Source organism: Microcaecilia unicolor, chromosome 4, assembly GCF_901765095.1.
Source record: "Microcaecilia unicolor chromosome 4, aMicUni1.1, whole genome shotgun sequence".
NCBI classification, from domain to species: Eukaryota; Metazoa; Chordata; class Amphibia; order Gymnophiona; family Siphonopidae; genus Microcaecilia; species Microcaecilia unicolor.
The window spans coordinates 306,586,438-306,600,800 of record NC_044034.1 but is presented as its reverse complement, the minus strand read 5'-3'; the positions used below and the strand labels follow the sequence as shown (position 1 = coordinate 306,600,800).

The following is a 14,363-nucleotide window of genomic DNA, read 5'->3' as shown; positions in this document are numbered from 1 at the left end:
ATTTTATGCTGCTTATTCTAGAATTAAGCAGTGGATGTTTCCCAAGTCCATCTTAATAATGGCTCATAGACTTTTCCTCTGCTAAGCTAACTGCTTTTACTACATTCTCTGGCAAAGAATTCCAGAGTTTAATCACACGTTGAGTGAAAAAATATTTTCTCTGATTTGTTTTAAATCTACTACTTTGTAGCTTCATTGCATGCCCCCCTAGTCCAAGTATTTTTGGAAAGAGTAAACCAGTGATTCACATCTACCCGTTCCACTCCACTCATTATTTTATAGACCTCTATCATATCTCCCCTCTGCCGTCTTTTCTTCAAGCTGAAGAACCCTAGCCGCTTTAACCTTTCCTCATAGAGAAGTTGTCCCGTCCCCTTTATCATTTTTGTCACCCTTCTCTGTACCTTTTCTAATTCCACTATTGGGCTCATTTTCGAAAGAGAAGGACACCCATCTTTTGACATAAATCGGAAGATGGGTGTCCTTCTCCCAGGGTCGTCCAAATCGGTATAATTGAAAGCCAATTTTGGATGTCCCCAACTGCTTTCCGTCGCAGGGATGGCCAAAGTTCAAGGGGGCGTATCGGAGGTGTAACGAAGGGGGGACGTGGGCGTGCCTAACACTTGGACGTCCTCAACCCATAATGGAAAAAAAAGGCGTCCCTGACGAGCACTTGGACGACTTTACCTGGTCATGCTTTTCTTACGACCAAGGCACAAAAAGGTGCCCGAAATGACCAGATGACCACCGGAGAGAATCGGGGATGACCTCCCCTTACTCCCCCAGTGGTCACTAACTCCCCTCCCACCCTCAAAAATATTGATTGCCAGCCTCAGATGTCATACTCAGCTCCATCACAGCAGTATGCAGGAACCTGGAGCAGTTTTAGTGGGTGCAGTGCACTTCAGGCAGGCGGACCCAGGCCCATCCCCCCCTACCTGTTACATTTGTGGAGGAAACAGCGAGCCCTCCAAAACCCACCACAAACCCACTGTACCCATATCTGGGTGCCCCCCTTCACCTGTAAGGGCTAGTGTAGTGGTATACAGTTCTGGGTAGTGGGTTTTGGGGGGCTCAGCACACAAGGTAAGGGAGCTATGTACCTGGGAGCAATTTATGAAGTCCACTGCAGTGCCCCCTAGGGTGCCCGGTTGGTGTCCTGGCATGTCAGGGGGAACAGTGCACTAGAAATGCTGGCTCCTCCCATGACCAAATGGCTTGCATTTGGTTGTTTCTGAGATGGACGTCCTTGGTTTCCATTATCACCGAAAATCAGAAATGATCAAGTCTAGGGACGACCATCTCTAAGGATGACCAAATTTCAGGATTTGGGCATCCCTGACCATATTATTGAAACAAAAGATGGGCATCCATCTTGTTTCGAAAATACAAGTTTCCCCGCCCCTGGATGGGGGACATTTTGCGAGGATGCCCAAATAGAAATGAGGACGGCCCTTTCGATTATGCTCCTCCACATCCTTTTTGAGATGCGGTGACCAGAATTGCATACATATTCAAGATACAGTCATGCCATGGAGCGATACAAAGACATTATAACATCCTCATTTTTGTTTTCCATTCCTTTCCTAATAATACCTAACATTCTATTTGCTTTCTTAGCACACTGAGCAGAGGGTTTCAACCAGGGGCGTATCTGGAATCCGGCGGTAGGGGGGGCACAGCCAGAGAGGGGGGGCACATTTTTGCCTCCCTCCCCCCCCCGCCGCCGCCGCCGCCGCCGCCTCCTCTCTCCACCCCCTCCCCGCCGTCAACCCTCCCCCGCTGCTTACTTTTGCTGGCGCCGAGGTCCGACCCGCAATCTCCGTTTTTCATCTTCCTCCGTGGCCATGCTTCCAGGAAGTAACGCTGCAGTGCTGATTCGTTGAATCCAGTTCGACGTCTGACGTCAGACGCCGAACTGGATTCAACGAATCAGCACTGCAGCGTTACTTCCTGGAAGCATGGCCACGGAGGAAGACGAAAAACGGAGATTGCGGGTCGGACCTCGGCGCCAGCAAAAGTAAGCAGCGGGGGAGGGTTGACGGCGGGGAGGGGGGCCAGGGCGAAATCTGCGGGGGCCCAGGCCCCTGTGGCCCCACGCAGATACGCCCCTGGTTTCAACGTATCATCAACGATGACACCTAGATCCCTTTCCTGGTTGGTGATTCCTAATGTGGAATCTTGTATCACTTAACTATAGTTCGTGTTCCTCTTTCCCACATGCATCACTTTGCACTTGCTCACATTAAATGTCATCTGCCATTTGGATGCCCAGTCTCCCAATCTCATAAGGTCCTCTTGTAATTTTTCACAATCCTCTTATGAATTGACAACTTTGAATAACTTTGTGTCGTCAGCAAATTTAATTACCTCACTAGATACTCCCATCTCTAGATCATTTATACAGTGGGGGAAATAAGTATTTGATCCCTTGCTGATTTTGTAAGTTTGCCCACTGACAAAGACATGAGCAGCCCATAATTGAAGGGTAGGTTATTGGTAACAGTGAGAGATAGCACATCACAAATTAAATCCGGAAAATCACATTGTGGAAAGTATATGAATTTATTTGCATTCTGCAGAGGGAAATAAGTATTTGATCCCCCACCAACCAGTAAGAGATCTGGCCCCTACAGACCAGGTAGATGCTCCAAATCAACTCGTTACCTGCATGACAGACAGCTGTCGGCAATGGTCACCTGTATGAAAGACACCTGTCCACAGACTCAGTGAATCAGTCAGACTCTAACCTCTACAAAATGGCCAAGAGCAAGGAGCTGTCTAAGGATGTCAGGGACAAGATCATACACCTGCACAAGGCTGGAATGGGCTACAAAACCATCAGTAAGATGCTGGGCGAGAAGGAGACAACTGTTGGTGCCATAGTAAGAAAATGGAAGAAGTACAAAATGACTGTCAATCGACAAAGATCTGGGGCTCCACGCAAAATCTCACCTCGTGGGGTATCCTTGATCATGAGGAAGGTTAGAAATCAGCCTACAACTACAAGGGGGGAACTTGTCAATGATCTCAAGGCAGCTGGGACCACTGTCACCACGAAAACCATTGGTAACACATTACGACATAACGGATTGCAATCCTGCAGTGCCCGCAAGGTCCCCCTGCTCCGGAAGGCACATGTGACGGCCCGTCTGAAGTTTGCCAGTGAACACCTGGATGATGCCGAGAGTGATTGGGAGAAGGTGCTGTGGTCAGATGAGACAAAAATTGAGCTCTTTGGCATGAACTCAACTCGCCGTGTTTGGAGGAAGAGAAATGCTGCCTATGACCCAAAGAACACCGTCCCCACTGTCAAGCATGGAGGTGGAAATGTTATGTTTTGGGGGTGTTTCTCTGCTAAGGGCACAGGACTACTTCACCGCATCAATGGGAGAATGGATGGGGCCATGTACCGTACAATTCTGAGTGACAACCTCCTTCCCTCCGCCAGGGCCTTAAAAATGGGTCGTGGCTGGGTCTTCCAGCACGACAATGACCCAAAACATACAGCCAAGGCAACAAAGGAGTGGCTCAGGAAGAAGCACATTAGGGTCATGGAGTGGCCTAGCCAGTCACCAGACCTTAATCCCATTGAAAACTTATGGAGGGAGCTGAAGCTGCGAGTTGCCAAGCGACAGCCCAGAACTCTTAATGATTTAGAGATGATCTGCAAAGAGGAGTGGACCAAAATTCCTCCTGACATGTGTGCAAACCTCATCATCAACTACAGAAGACGTCTGACCGCTGTGCTTGCCAACAAGGGTTTTGCCACCAAGTATTAGGTCTTGTTTGCCAGAGGGATTAAATACTTATTTCCCTCTGCAGAATGCAAATAAATTCATATACTTTCCACAATGTGATTTTCCGGATTTAATTTGTGATGTGCTATCTCTCACTGTTACCAATAACCTACCCTTCAATTATGGGCTGCTCATGTCTTTGTCAGTGGGCAAACTTACAAAATCAGCAAGGGATCAAATACTTATTTCCCCCACTGTAAATATGTTAAAAAGCAGTGGTCCCAATACAGACCCCTGGGGAAATTCACCTATCTACCCTTTTGCTCTAATAGCTTTCTTCACCTCACTTTTTAACCATGCTGGCTGTCATTTGACCTCCCTTTTTAATACATGGAATATAATCTTGAGCTACTACTCAAAAGTTGTGAGCAAAATCTAAATAAATAAATAATAACTGTCCTGGGTTTCCAGGATGGTATTTTCGAACAGCATCCATGCTTGCTGTAAATTTTTGACCTTCGCAGCTGCTCCTCTTAAGTTTTTTTTTCACTGTTCTTCTCATTTTTTCATAGTCTCTTTTTTGAAAGTTAAATGCTAATTTATTGGATTTCCTGTGTGTACTTACTCCAGACCCAATATCAAATCTGATCATATTATGATCACTGTTATCAAGTGGCCCCAGCACCATTACCTCCTGCATCAGATCATGTGTTCCACTAAGAACTAGGTCTAGAATTTTCCTACCTCTTGTTGGCTCCTGTACCAGTTGCTCCATAAAGCAGTCCTTGATTTCATCAAGGAATTTTACCTTCATAGCATGCCCTGAGCCAGTCAAAATCGGGGTAATTGAAATCACCCATTATTATTGTGTTGCTCAGTTTGTTAGCCTCCCTAATTTCTGATAACATTTCTACATCTGTCTGTTCATCCTGGATAGGATTGGACGGTAGTACAATCCTATCACTATCCTTTTCCCCTTTACACATGGAATTTCAATCTATAGGGATTCCAAGATGAGCTTTGTGACCTAGAGAATTTTCAATCTATTTGAGTCAAGTCCTCCTTAACATACTTTCCACCAATTCAATCCACCCTATCATTACAATATAATTTGTACTCTGGTATGACAGTATCCCACTGGTTATCTTCCTTCCACCAGGTCTCAGAGACACCTATTATATCTAATTTTTCATTTACTGCAATATATTCTAACTCTCCCATCTTATTTCTTAGGCTTCTGGCATTTACATATGGACATTCAAACTATGTTTGTTGTTCCTATTTACATCTTGCTGAGCAGTTGACAGTAATAATTTGCAATCCTTGTCTGCTTTTTATTTAAAGACACCTGGTTCACTATGGTCTCTATTGCAACCTCGCTATTGAGATACCCTATCTTCCCTGCTTGGTGATATCTTGGACAGATACCTTGTCCAAACCATGCGCTTTTGTACGACTGTGGGCCTTCCCCCAGTTTCTAGTTTAATCAAAGTAAATCATGCAAAACTGAAGTAATGTGTTGGAAATGTGAATATCCCAAAATAAGATTGTCCACAGTATTTTGAATAATGTGTAAAGCTCATAACTTTGAGGCAGGCATTCCCAAATACAATGAATTGCAGTAAATCAAGACTATTCAATACAAGGCTTTACACAATAGATCAGAAATCAGAATGTGGTAAGCAGTTTTTCAATTTACCCAGCATCCTAAGTTTAACAAAAGAATTTTAACACCTTGATAAACATGTTATTTAAAAGACAAGTGTCACTCTAAAATAGCTCCTAAACTATGAACTTGTTTAGATAAATGAATATCATGATCATTCAGCTCAGTTATATCCAGTACAGCCTCTTCGTACACTTCTATTAACATTATTATTAACCAGTGGCGTAGCCAGACTGCCAATTTTGGGTGGGCCTGAACCCAAAGTGGGTGGGCACAAAATTTTCTCTCTACCCCCCTCCCCCAGCAAAATTTAGTCATGCTTTTCAGTGAGCTTTCAGAGGCCAAAACCTCCTGCCTCAGGTCAGTATAATGCTGTTACGGTATCCTCTCCTGACCTAAGGAAGGAAGTATTGGTCTCTGAAACTTTATTAACACAGTTACCATATTACTTTATCCTAAATTAAAAATAAAATTATTTTCTTTACCTTTGTTGTATGGCCATTTACTTTTTCTCATTGTGTTGCTCCCAGTTTCTAGATTCTGCTTTCCTTCGTCTTTCTCTTGCCAGGGTTTCCTGTCCGTTCAGCACCTATGGCTTTTCATCTTTTCCTCACCCTTGTTCTCCACATGCCCCTTCCTCTTGTTCTCCAGTCTTTCCCTACTCTGTCCTCTCCCTCTTTCCATCCAGCAGCTCCCCTCTTTCTCTCCCCATCCTTCCAGTGTCTTCCCTCTTTCTTTTGTATCCAGCGTCACCTTTTTCTCCCTACCCTTCCATCCAGTGTCTTCCCTCTTTCTCTCCTTATCCTTCCACTCATCTACCCTCTCTCCTGATCCTTCCATCTAGTGTCTTTAACTCCCCTCTCCTTCTATCCAGTGTCTACCTCTCTACCCTTTTCTGTTCAGTCTCCTCCCTCTCTCCACATCCCTTCTAGTTTCTCCCCTTTCTCTCTGCATCCTTTCATCCATCTCCCCTCTTTCTCTCCCTATCCTCCCATGTCCAGCAGCTCTCTTCCCTCTAGTCCCTTTTTCCTCTTCCTTCCTTGTCCAGCAGCTCTCCAGCCCCTTCCTCCTCTCCCTCCCATGTCCAGCAGCTCTCTCCCTTCCCTCTAGTCCCTTCTTCCTCCCTTGTCCAGCAGCTCTCCAGCCCCTTCCTCCTCTCCCTCCCATGTCCAGTAGCTCTCTCCCTTCCCGCCAGTCCCTCCCATGTACCAGCAGCTCTCCCTTCCCGTCAGTCCCTTCTTCCTCTCCCTCCCATGTCCCAGACGCTCTCTCCCTTTCCTCCAGTCCCTTCCTCCTCTCTCCCTCCCATGTCCCAGCAGCTCAGCCATTTTTCCTCCAGGCCCACCCATCCACAACCTTCCCACTGCTCTTTTGTCTCACGGAGGCAGCGTTTCCTTCCTGCCCTGTCTTCTCCTCAGGCTCCGCTGCATCGTCCCTGCAAGTGGAATCCTCCTTTTCGGCCGTCGCGCTGCACTGCCGTTCACACAGGCAGCTTCGCTCCTCCCTGCCGCGTCCATTCTGGCCCTCTCTGATGCACTTCCTGTTAGGGCCGGATGAACGCGGCGGGGGAGGAGCGAAGCTGCCTGTGTGAATGGCAGTGCAGCGCGACGGCCAAAAAGGAGGATTCCACTTGCAGGGACGATGCAGCGGAGAAGACAGGGCAGGAAGGACACGCTGAACGCTGCCTCCGCGGGACAAAAGGGCAGCGACAGCGTGCGAAGGATGGGCGGGCCTGGAGGGAAAATGGGTGGGCCTGGGCCCGTCCAGGCCCACCCGTGGCTACGCCCCTGTTATTAACATTTGTATAGCGCTACCAGCTGCACACAGCGCTGAACACCTGACACAGAGAGACAGTCCCTGCTCGATACAGCTTACAATCTAAAAATACAGACAGACAAGACAATTAAGGGCGAGGAAACATTACTTTTGTTTTGTCCATATTTAACACTAGTTTATTCTCCCACATTGAGTTTGCAGTTGCCGTAAAGGCAGATCTTAAACATTTAATCACAAGATTAATTCCAGTATCAAATCCGAAAAAGAACTGAATATCATCTGCATGTATTTATTTGATAATGCACATTCATGGACTTTAATTTTTGATATAAAATGCTAAGATAAATATTCAATAAACCAGTCTGTAAGATCCTTAAACCAGAAACCTGATCTCCAATGCAAATTTCTTGCTATCACTTAAGAATGACTAAAACCATTTCAGTATATGCCTGCAATCAATTAAAGGGCCCTTTTAAAGTTAAAGTTAATTAAATTTGATGTATCACCAGGCTATAAAACAAGGTCAAAGCAGTGTACAATCAATAATTATAAAAACAATCAAGAAAATACTTTTTCTAAAGGTTAGCACATGCTAACATAACTAGCGTGCACTAAATTCTAAGAAGCCCATACATATAAGATAAGCTTCTTCACATTTAGGGGTAAATTCTATAAATGGCACCTAAAAAAATTCAGTGCCAAAAAACATTTAAGTGGTATTCTATAAGCCATGCTTAAAGTTTGGCATGGTTTATAGAATACATGCTTAAGCGGAGAGTCATGCATAAATTTAGGTGTAGCCATTTGCACCAATGAAAGCATGGTGCATATGCTTGTGCATAGATTTACATGTGAAGCACCATTATTCTGTATTAATGCTGGTAACTCGAAGCCACACCCATGACCCTCCCATGTCTGCGCCTTTTTTGGAACATTCGTAAATTTTAGGCAGGGATCCCAGGACTAACTTTATGCACATTGGTCCTAATAATTCTAATTAATGCCAATAATTGCTTGTTAAAAAGCCTAATTGTTGGCACTACTTGGCTTGTTATTCAATTAAATTGCATGCACAAATCAGAAATGTGCCTATATTTGCACATGAAATTTTTTTGACGACCTTGATAAAATCTAGCGTACACTAATTCTGAATTCTGAAGGTCAAAAAGAGTGGATGCTGTTTAAAAATACCATCCTGGAAGTCCAGGCCAGTTATATTCCATATATTAAAAAAGTAGGAAGGGAGGCCAAAGAATATAACGAACATTAATTCTGAAGATACATCTCTTCAACAAGGCCTACAGAGAAAACCCACAACCTTACTAAATCCACCCAGTTATGAAAGTCTACTTTCTATACCTATCCGCCTAAATCTTCTCTTCCTTCTCTTATTTAATATTTTCACATCACTAATTGTACCTGACATCCTGGAATGACAAAGCCATAACAGGACTCTGTAAGCCACATTTAGCCTGTAAATAGGTGGGAAAATGTGGGATACAAATGCAATAAATAAATAAATAACAATGGTCAAGACTTTGCCTTATTACATCAGCATTACATAATAATGCAGATTTGTACTATAGTCTCTCCAGAATCCATACTGGAATAATTCTGAACCATTAGTCTTATCCAAAAATTCAACTATTTGCTTTAATACAACTTTCTCAATTACCTTAGACAACATAGGGAGTGATGAAATTGGTCTATAATAATTATTGTTTGGTACTGTCAACTTCAACCCCAGATTTATTTTTTTTAAAGAGGACATACAGTCACCACCTTACAAACTTTACAGAATACAACCCCAAGATTACTGTGTGGGGTGCTTGGAGATTTGATCATGTGACCCTGCTTCTCTGAAGGTTGCATTGGTTGCCCCTGGAGGGATGTGAATCCTTCAAACTTGGTATTATATTTAGATTATTATTTGGGTTAGCCTCATCTTAATTATATCCCTTATTCATTTTTCCTGCATCAAATAGATCATTACACAATAGGAATAAATCAATGATCAATGATCACCTTTCCAGCAGTAATGAACATAAAATATAACCTAATTTTTTCATCATTGATATCTTATCATGAGGCAAAAATTGACAACTTTTCCATTTTCCAAAGTCTGGGAAAACTAAGATTTTTTTAAAGTAATATGTTTCTTTTTGTAGTGTACGCTAGTAAGATTGTAATTTCCCAGTGATTGACTGGCCTCTTTATGTTGTAAATCACAATGAACCTTGGTTTAAGGTAACTGCAGAATATAAGAATGGAACTGTATTGTACTGTAAGAGAAGATGGTAACTTACCCAGCTTCAAAGAAGAGCTGACAATAGCAGTTATTGCTGGTGATAAGCTTGGACCAGCTGCATGATGAACTAAAGCTGAACATAAATTACCAGATGAAATAGTTAACCTTAAAGACCTAAGAATAGACCAGACTTCCTATTTGCCAATAGCATAAAATTTGTTCTGAAAGTCATCTCTAAGCAAATAACTTTCTTCGCTGAGTAATTGGGAACCAAAGGATTTTTATCTAGTTTGCAATCTTTTCTAAAAAAAAAAAAAAAAAAATCTCCAGACACATCAGGTTCTATAGGGCTAGAGAAATCAACTGTTTGTGTACTCTGAGTTAGAAATCTCATGACACTAAAAAGCTCCTTCAGTCTGAGGCTTCTCAAATTCTTTTCTGATGATGTTGTTCTCTGGCGTGGTTAACTGTAAATGTGCATTCTTCTAATTTCAACAAATAAGATTCCTTCAAATCTAAATGTCCCCTTTTCTCTACTTTCTTTCAGACTGCCCTAATTCTCTCCATAATTGCTACAGAGCACCATAATCTAACTTCATTCTTAGATGTAATTTTAATCTCTCTTAAAGGAGCCATTTCATCTAATACTAATCACAATGACTCATCCCACTCCTCCACAAGAAAATCTACATCTTTGTTCAAAATATAATCTCCTACATAATTACACATCTTTTCAGCCAACAAATTGGTATTTATATTTACTCTCATCAATTTGATCCTCTTACAAGTTATATGGCTTAATATCTCAGGAACTAACATATCAAAGCCAATTAAATTAAGGCTTCACCAAATTACAGGTTTCAAAAAAGATTTAGAAATTGACTCTAAAAACTTCAGGAACAAAAATCAAATCCATTGTAGAGCAAGCCACAAGTCAGGAGGAATATGTTTTTGGGTCATAAGTGGCAGCCGTGCCAGAAATTACTCCTGCTTTAAAAGATCGTATCTGCTTTCTTCTCAGCTACTGCAAATCTCATTAGAATAGAAATCAAGAGATTTACACCAGAATTGCAGCAGCTCACAGTTTAAACCTAATGAAAGCCAAGAGTGCAGACATAAAAAAAAAAAACTTTCTTTAGCAGCAGCATTAAAATAAAAAAAATTTTGAGGACATGAAATCACAGGTGCTAAAGTGCAATTTTTAGGAGCCATGGCAACCTGGTGTCCAGGATTTGTCGAGCTTTGATATAAGGCACCAAACTTTAGGCACTCAGAACCAGCAAATATTTAAATTCAAAAATTGAGGTTCCTTACTCTTAAATTTGATCAACAGTGCTTAGACCACAGTGTTTCAGACCCTCTTCGCCATTCCCTCTATGACTTTGAGCATTTCACTTAATCCACCTCTGCTGAAAGTAAGCTTGCAAACTCTTTGCAGTAGAGATGCCAATGTGACTGTTTTGTACATTGCAATAGCTACTCATGATGCAATGAAAATTATATTTTAAATCATGCAGCCTTTATGCTTCTGTTGAGAAAGACCTGGAAGATCTTGGTTATTATTCCCCTCCCCCATGCTGTGTGTAAGAAAAATTGGCTCCCTGAGTTCTTGGTACAGAATGCTTGGGAGGGGAGGGGAAGACAATATCCCCTAGATTCATATTCTGGATTTTTAAGTGCAACTTAATTAGCTAACAAACCAATCAGCACTGATAATTGCCAATTAAAAGCAATTATTGACACTAATTGATATTAATTAGAACTTATGCACACAACTGTCTAAGCATATTCTATAACGTGGTGCATGTAAATTCTAAGTGCATAGTTGACAGGGCGTGGATTGGGTGGGTTGTGGGCATTTCTAAAATCTATGTGTATTGTTATAGAATACATGTGCTCTGCGCATAATCCAGGCATCAACATTTATACCAAGTTTTACTTGGCATAACTGCCCACGACTAAATTTAGTCATGCGTATTCTATAAACCACATGGAAATTCAGATTTATTCTATTGTCATACCCTAAACCTGGGGGAACCACGTCAGGGGTGTCTCAGACCCAGCAGATCCTTGAGGGCCAACACAGGGGTACGGGATTGTGTCAGAACAGTGTGTTTTAAACCTGTAAAATTGCCTTCATTAACTCTTGAAGTGCATTGCTCTAGTTTGTCCAGCAGGTGGTGAATGTTTTATGTTAAAGCTGCTATAGAAAAATGCAAGCCCTCTTTTAGTTTCACTCAGTGAAGAAGTGAATCTACAGTACTGTGAGCAGTATACTTTTAAGTCTTGTTGACTGGGCTCTGATTGGCCTGGAGTTTGAAATTACCCAGCAGCTGCTGGCTGTTGCTTCAGCTTCAGCCCAGGAGAAGAGAGCAAGAAAGAGAGAGCTCTTTCCTGAAGCCCTGTAAAAAAACAGTTATATTTGATAACTGGTGAACAGCTATATATATGTCCTGATCTCCCCAGGTAATTTCTAGGATGTAAGCAAATATTTAGTGTTATAATTGATCCATATTTCAGTTACCTGTTATTGTTTCATGATTGAACATTTTTTTTTGTTCATTGTTCAATTTTAAGGCAATAAACAATTTAGTATGTTGACTGGACTGATAAAGAATCCTGGTGGTTTGTGTGTTGGGTCTGAGTGCTTTCTGGGAACTGAGGGACCACTGGGAGTGTGGCCTCCAGCAACCTAGAAATCACTGGAGATAATTTGAGAGTGATAGACTTGCCCAGAGGCGGTTGTGACCCAGTCAGAGAGAGGAGGGTACTAGCTGTAGAGCATGAGGATCAGGTACAGGTGGACCTGAGCTGTGCTGGGGATAAACCCTCCAAGTGGTTACAGAGTAATCCCAGGTGGGTGACTAGGTGTTTCATGACAGGGATGTTCTGCAACTGTGCAGGTTTGTGGCTCTCTCCCAAAGCACTGGGCCCGCTCCAACACGCCATCTTCGCGCGCTCTCGCTCTCTCACACACACTCCTCCGTCTCACATAATTGGAGACATCAGGTGTCATGGGGTATCATCTGATGTCAGCTGCACGCCTCTTCTTATTCCACTTCCGCAACTTGCTCGGGGCTTTGGCAACTGCCTCTGGAGGCTGTGGCTATGTGTGTCTTATCTTCTGCTTGGTGGTTGCTGCTGGTTCCTGACCCATGCTGACTTCTGATCACACTGTGTCTGCTGTCTTCCCTGAAGTGAGCTGACTTTTGATCACACTGTTTACACTACCTGTCCTATGCTGATTTCCAGCCACGCTGTGCTCACTGCCTGTCCTACTCTGTGCTGGTTCTGTTACCATCTTCTAGTGTGACCAGTCCGACATATGCCTTTTTCCCATAAGATTCCTAAGTCCTGCTGGCCGCCTGCACCAGAGGGTTCAATCTTCAGGGAATGGTGGTTGGTCTAGGTGAAGAACTAGGGGCATTGTTGGCTACCTTTCGCGCCGTGGATGATGGCACAAGAGTTCACTCTTCTAGGTCCATGACAGGATGTGATATCCATAAAGTACACCTACATTTAGGTGTACTTTATAGAATATGCCTAGGCGTATTTTGTTTCTGTGACAATTTTATTTTTACTCATGATATATACAATCTAGTCCTATATGAATTACACCAGAACTAGAACCTGAATAAACTTCATGCTGGTGCTCCTCCATGGCTGCTATCAATGCTACTTCTATATTCTTCTGTGCAAAGGAGGCATTTTTATTCTACTTTGAGGCATATTTTCAAAGCACTTAGACTTACAAAGTTACATATTGAGCTTTGTAAGTGCTTTGAAAATGAGCCCCACCTTTGACTCACAGCCTACTCTTCCAGCTCATTGTGGTGTCATATAATATGCTGCTAGGTGAAAACAAAAGAAATGAAGGGGAAGGATCTGACCCTTGCAGGGAAACCAAATACATCACAACCTTCTCTGTTCCCAAATAGCACAATAGATCCTTTCAGAGATTTTGAGCATGATTAAACTCTTCAGAATCAATAAACTCTCTTACACTTCACTGTTAAAATGTTGTATAGGATGATCAGATGATGGATAAAACAAGCAATAAGATTTTAGTGAAAATTCAGTCAAACTTATAATGCGTATCATTGTCTTACTGACAATAGAATGCCATTACAAGTTATTATGAATGTCACTGTTAAAAATCTGCAAATCCATGGCTGAAAAGGAATAATAAATCTGGTTCTTGGTAAAGTAGTTGTTTAGGGGTTAGAGCATTGGCCTGACAACCAGTGAAGTCTGGTTCAAATCCTGCTGCTGTTCCTTTTAAGTCTTTGAACCCTCTATTGCCTCAGATACAAAGTTAGATTGTAAGCCCTCCAAGGACAGGAAGATACCTAGAGGCATATTTTCAAAGCACTTAGCCTTCCAAAGTTCCATAGGTTTCTATGGAATTTTGGAAGGCTAAGTGCTTTGAAAATATGCCTCATAGTGTACCTGAATATAACTCACATTGAGCTGCTAATGAAAAAGGTGTGAGCTAAATCCAAATAAACAAATTGTTACATGTTGTAAAGGGGTTGAACAACGAATAGTTATAGGGATCTAAATACTATACATCAAGATACTAGAGTTAACTCTATAAACATACAATATAGTATATATGTAGGAAATACAGAGCAAAATGTCTTATTTCTCAAAAATGCCTAATTCTCAAAAATTAGAAGGAAAAGACCACTTTAAGACCTTAATCCACAAAACTGGAACTTATGGAGGGGCATAATTGAACGAAAACGCCTATCTCCATGGGCGTTTATCTCCGAGAACGGGTCCGTGAAGGGGTGGACCGAACCGTATTTTGGGAAAAAATAGACGCCCTTGTTTTATTCAACAATGTGTGAGCTGGGCGTTTTTGTTTTTCAGCGATAATGGAAAATGAAAGCGCCCAGCTCAAAAATGAATAAATCCAAGACATTTATTC

At 42.3% G+C, this 14,363-nt stretch overlaps 1 protein-coding gene across 1 annotated transcript in view; it reads right to left on the bottom strand.

Annotated features, from left to right (window-relative positions):
• Positions 1–14,363, bottom strand: part of R3HCC1 (R3H domain and coiled-coil containing 1) — an 86,732-nt gene that overhangs the window by 52,510 nt on the left and 19,859 nt on the right. The window contains exon 2 of the mRNA XM_030202502.1: positions 9,489–9,563. Coding sequence (XP_030058362.1) covers positions 9,489–9,563 — 75 coding nt within the window. The remainder of the gene's footprint in view (positions 1–9,488; positions 9,564–14,363) is intronic.